The following is a 5,105-nucleotide window of genomic DNA, read 5'->3' as shown; positions in this document are numbered from 1 at the left end:
ACTCCGAATTGAGCAACAGAAGACCGACGAAGCACGTCGCCGGAGCCAACGCTGCCCCGTAACTTACGAACAAGTCCTGGAACAAAAGAAGAAAGAAGCCGAAGTCGCAGCCACCAAGGCAAAATCAACAAACAGTGAAGCCGCTGTGGCCGCACCACAACAAGATCGACAACAATACCCGCCGCGGAACGTGTCGCCGACGCAACCTAACCCGCGAGACTCAGGCAGCCTTCCCGGCACGACCCCAAGCGGCGGTGATCTCCTACAACTCGTAGAGAACAGAATACAACAGTGGCAACAACAGCTCCAGCAGCAACTTCAGCAACAGCAACAAGTCATGATGCAGCAGATGCAGCAACAACTACAGATTATGTTTACCCAGCATGGGATAGGGACGGCGGCCCCGGCCCAATAAACCAAATATGAGCCAACACCAAAGACGTTACAAGAACGAGAAGACGTTTACCGCCCTTCAATGGAACTGCCGGGGGCTGCGCGGCAAAAAGTCCGAACTCAAGCTACGATTACACGAACGAAAGATTCCTGTAGACGCTATTATGCTTCAGGAAACCCACGAGGCCGATATCAAATTGACGGGCTACATCAAGTACGACCAACCGAGTGTGACGCTGACCGTTAAAGGCAAGACCAGAGTGCAACCGCAAGTCGCTATTTTGGTTCGCAAAGACCTACCCCAACAGCAAGTGGACACGCGGGAATGGTGCACCGACTCGCAAGAGGTAGTGGCCGTCCTGGTGGAGAGCGAGTGCGACGGCCCGATCCTGGTGGTGTCAGTGTACTACCGGCCTAGGACTTCGACGGCAAGGAAAACGAGAGCGGAGATCGACCACGGCTGGGTGGAAAAGCTGGTACGAGAGTACGGTAAGAAAAGAAAGCACGCGATTCTCGTCGGAGGAGACTTTAATGCCGAACACGAAGAATGGGGCTACGCGAAATCGTCAGCACGAGGTGCCGAGCTGCTGCGCAGGGCCACCGATATGGGACTCGTCCTGATCAATGAACCGGGCACCAAGACGCGGACCGCGCCCAGTATCAACCAACAAGACACCACGCCTGATCTAACTTGGGCCGACCCTCATACTGCAAGGAACATCGAATGGAGAGTTTTCGAGGACGCGTGGGGCAGCGACCACCACCCTATTGAGACGTGTATCGTCGGCAGGGCAAAGCGACACAAGAAGCATAGGACGGCAAAGACTACAGTGTGGGACGACTTTCGCACCATTCTAGAAGGATCCACGGGCACCAAATTAGATGACCTGACAAAACTGATTAGGGACGCGGCCAAGGCCGCAACAGTCGAAACCCTAATCGAAAAAGAAGCGCCCATTCCGGATACCAGATTACTATCCCTATGGCGCAAAAGAACCAACCACCTGAGACGCTACCGTCGGACCCGCAAACGACGGGATATTCGCAAGGCCAACAGGTACGCGAAGGAGGCGCAGCGACACGCCAGCAGGCTGTGCAGGGACGACTGGATCAAGTCTTGCGAAGAGTTCAACGAACGGACGTCACTCAGACGCATGTGGGCTGTCTGTAACGCGATGCTGGGCAAGAGCAAAGGCGGCAACACAGCACCAAACATGGCCCTCGCGCAAGGCAAGGAAATCACACAGATACTGGACGAGATCGGAGATGTCTTCTTCCCGCAGCCAGCCACGAGCCCGGACCCCAAAATTTATGAACCCGAAGAATCGAAAGCCGAAGAGTACGAAGCAGATTTTACTATGTGGGAAATGGAGGCAGCCATCGACAGGGGCAACGAGCGGAGTGCGGCGGGCCCTGACGGGATTACCAACTCCATGCTCAAAAACCTCCCGGAGGTGGTCAAACATAACTTGCTGAAATCGATCAACAACGCGTGGCACGAGGGAAACATACCGGAAAAGTGGAAACTGTCCTGGGTGTGCCCCATACCCAAACCAGGGAAGAAGCCGGACTGCGCGAGCAACGTGCGCCCAATTTCGCTTACATCTGTTCTCAGCAAACTGATGGAGCGTATGGTGCTCGCGCGCATCGATTGGATAATTGAGCATAAAAGAGAAGTGTTGCATCCCGCCCAGACGGGGTTCCGCAAGAACCTTGGCACGCAGGACAGCTTAGTCCTCATTCGTGAGTACTTAGTGAACCGGCCAACGCATTGCCACCCACAACTCCTGGTAGCAGTGGACATTAAAAAAGCTTTCGACACCCTACCTCACGCGACGGTTATTGACACGGCCCGAAAACTGGGCGTGCGGGGCAGACCCCTGAACTTCATCAAGGCCTTCCTGAGCGGACGAAAGTACCTGGTCAAGACCGGCAAGCACTGTAGCAGCGAACAGAAGACGAATGAAATAGGCGTGCCACAAGGAGCAGTGCTTTCACCGGTGCTCTTCAACCTGGCGATGGCGCCGCTCCTATGGCGGCTCGCCGTCATTCCGGACTTGGCATTCACAGTCTACGCGGACGACATCACGGCGTGGACTATGGGAAGTGACAACGCGCCCCCTCCCGAGACAACGATCCAAAGGGCCCTTGACGTGGTGAGCGACTTCCTGAAGGAGGTCGGTCTACACCCGTCACCTGAAAAGACAAGATACTTAGCCTTTGGCAAAGGCTGGGAAAAGATCGACGCGGACCTGCGCTTTGACGGTCAGAAGATCGACAAAGTGGCCGAGCACTCCATTCTAGGGGTGAACGTCCACTCGGGCGGCAACCCAAGCGCCTGGATCGAACGTATGCGAAGCACGTGGAAGAAAGGACTTTCGATCGTCCGACGCTTAGCGACACGGGCCGGGGGCCTGGGAGAAAGATTAGCGAAGACCGTGGTCCAAGCCGCCCTTATATCCAAGATCTCGTACGGCCTCCGTTTCTACAAATTCAACACCGCTCAGCGGGCCAAACTGGAAACATTGATTAACGACGCACGACGCTGCATCTCGGGCTTGCCGAAGTGCACACGCCTGGACCTACTGCACGAGGCAGTCCCGATGCTCTCCCTTGAAGAGATCGAGCGGAATCAGGAGCGAACCTACGGTGCCAAACTGGCGCACACCCGACAGGGCAGGGCCCTATCAGAACTCATGCCTCCGTGGAGCTCTCTGTGCGCGCAGACCGCTCAATCACTAATACCGGACCCCATCCCACCATGGCAGAAGACGATGGTCACCCCGGCCTGTCCAATCCCGAGAAGGATGAATTCAACGACTAACGCCGGTAGAAGACGGAAGTTTGCCCGGCGGCACGAAGAGAAGGGAGGCGACGGCGACGACGAACTTCGAGTATACGTCGATGCCGCGTTCAAGGATGGAGTGGCGACCACAGCGGCGTGGCATTATGAACACGTGACGAAACGCAAGGAACTGCAACACTGTGGATCCGCGCAGGAAGCCGAAGTAAATGCCGTACTCGAAGCCATCAAGGACACGGCAGTGTCATCAAGCGATGTATTTCACAAATTGCGCGTTTTCACGGACTCCCAGGCAACCGTGAGGGCACTTAGAACGCAGGTCAAGGCACACGCCGCAGTCGGAGAGATTTTCCGGCTAGCGCATGAACTGGAGCGACGCGACCCGAACCCACTCTCCATAAGCGTAGAGTGGATTCCTGGTCACGCGGGCATAGACGGTAACGAGAAGGCACACCGGGCGGCGATCGAAGAGCTTAATCGTATCGACCTTCGACGCCAGGACCCGGTTGCGGCCCCCTCTGTGCTACCGCCATCGTCCGCTTTCAACTTATACGACCCCGAGGGCACCGTCCTCAACATTAAACTGGCGATGAAAAAAGAAGTAAAGATGAAGCTAAATGCCAAAGGCGAGCTCCCTGAAGCGAGCATTCCTTTGGGTTTCTTTCGACGGCATCAGACGGTCAAGCTGCGAAGACTCAGGGCCCACGCCGCCATCACGCCGGCCCGCACCCAGCGATGGGAGCGGGCGGCCCGCGAGAGGAAGAAGAGAGTTGACGGCGCTTCGATTGCAATAGACCACGACTACAGCTTGTTATCAAGAAAGCTGCGGCGAGAAGAGGAAGCCTGCTCAAAGGGCTGCATCTACTGCACAAATCGCGACGTAGAGTGCGACGAGCATCACCTCGTATGGGAGTGCCCAAACTTCCACGAGGAGAGAACGAAAGCCCTGGACGCGTTAGACCAACAACTCCGCCCCACCTCCTTCGAAGCCTGGTGTCGACCTGAGGGAGAAAGGGACAAGCGCGTCGCGGTCCTGTCCGGCCTGCTCAGTTACCTGAGTGAGACCGGGCTGGACATGCACATATAAGGGGGTCGTTCCCCCACGGCGGGACCACAGCTGTACCGGAGTTATGTAAATCGCCAATGTCCCGCCTAACCAACCATCCCTAAACTTGTCAATAAGTTGACTCCTCTATCCACCAGTGTCAATAAACGTCTTTTCACTCACTCACTCACGCAGGGCACGCAGTGCTTATGACACGCGACACAACACCATCTAACTGCAATGTCTTTGCCCCATAGTCCTTTCCAAAAACAAGGTTTCAGTGTTTAGTAGTGTCACTGATGGGTGACTGACGCAGCAGTCCCCCAGGCTGTTGACGCAATGTGCTTCTAAGATTTCGCGAGTTGTCTTGTCTCGATAGTGTCCAATTATTGTTGTGCCTTTTAGAATCGGAGCACACGAGCAGGAATTGCAGTGAACGGGGAGGTGACCACCCACCGTAGATTTTAGCGAACGATCATGCTCGAGAAGGCGATCGTTTAGGCACCGTCCGGTTTGGCCCACATAGCTTTTACCACACGTTAATGGGATTTTGTACACCACGCCAATTGAACATGGCACATAAGGGTGGCTGTGGCGTTTCTGGCACTTGCCTTTGTTGAGGTTATCTGCTATCGAGCGAACCTTTGAACAGATTTGCGCCATTCTTTTTGGAGCCGAAAACACCACAGGCACATCGTACCTTTGGGCTGCTCTTTTTAAATTATGAGAGGTTTTGTGCATGTATGGTACAACAACCTTTCGTTTCTGTGGATCTCGAGGTTTCTTTCTCCGAATCCCTTTAGTCTTGCGTACTAAGACCGCCACCACCTCGTTTAAGACCTGTGATGGAAAGCCCGACTTTTG

The 5,105-nt window shown here is 55.0% G+C and overlaps 1 protein-coding gene across 1 annotated transcript; it reads left to right on the top strand.

Annotated features, from left to right (window-relative positions):
- Positions 1–925: 925 nt before the first annotated feature.
- On the top strand, positions 926–4,368 carry LOC121833283. Its single transcript, XM_042286424.1, has one exon. The coding sequence runs from the start codon at positions 999–1,001 to the stop codon at positions 4,281–4,283; it is 3,285 nt and encodes a 1,094-aa protein (XP_042142358.1). The 5' UTR covers positions 926–998; the 3' UTR covers positions 4,284–4,368.
- Positions 4,369–5,105: the final 737 nt, after the last annotated feature.

Source organism: Ixodes scapularis, unplaced genomic scaffold (assembly GCF_016920785.2).
Source record: "Ixodes scapularis isolate PalLabHiFi unplaced genomic scaffold, ASM1692078v2 PGA_scaffold7__128_contigs__length_106722199, whole genome shotgun sequence".
NCBI classification, from domain to species: Eukaryota; Metazoa; Arthropoda; class Arachnida; order Ixodida; family Ixodidae; genus Ixodes; species Ixodes scapularis.
The sequence above is the reverse complement of the archived record's forward strand: the minus strand, read 5'-3'. Positions and strand labels throughout refer to the sequence as shown.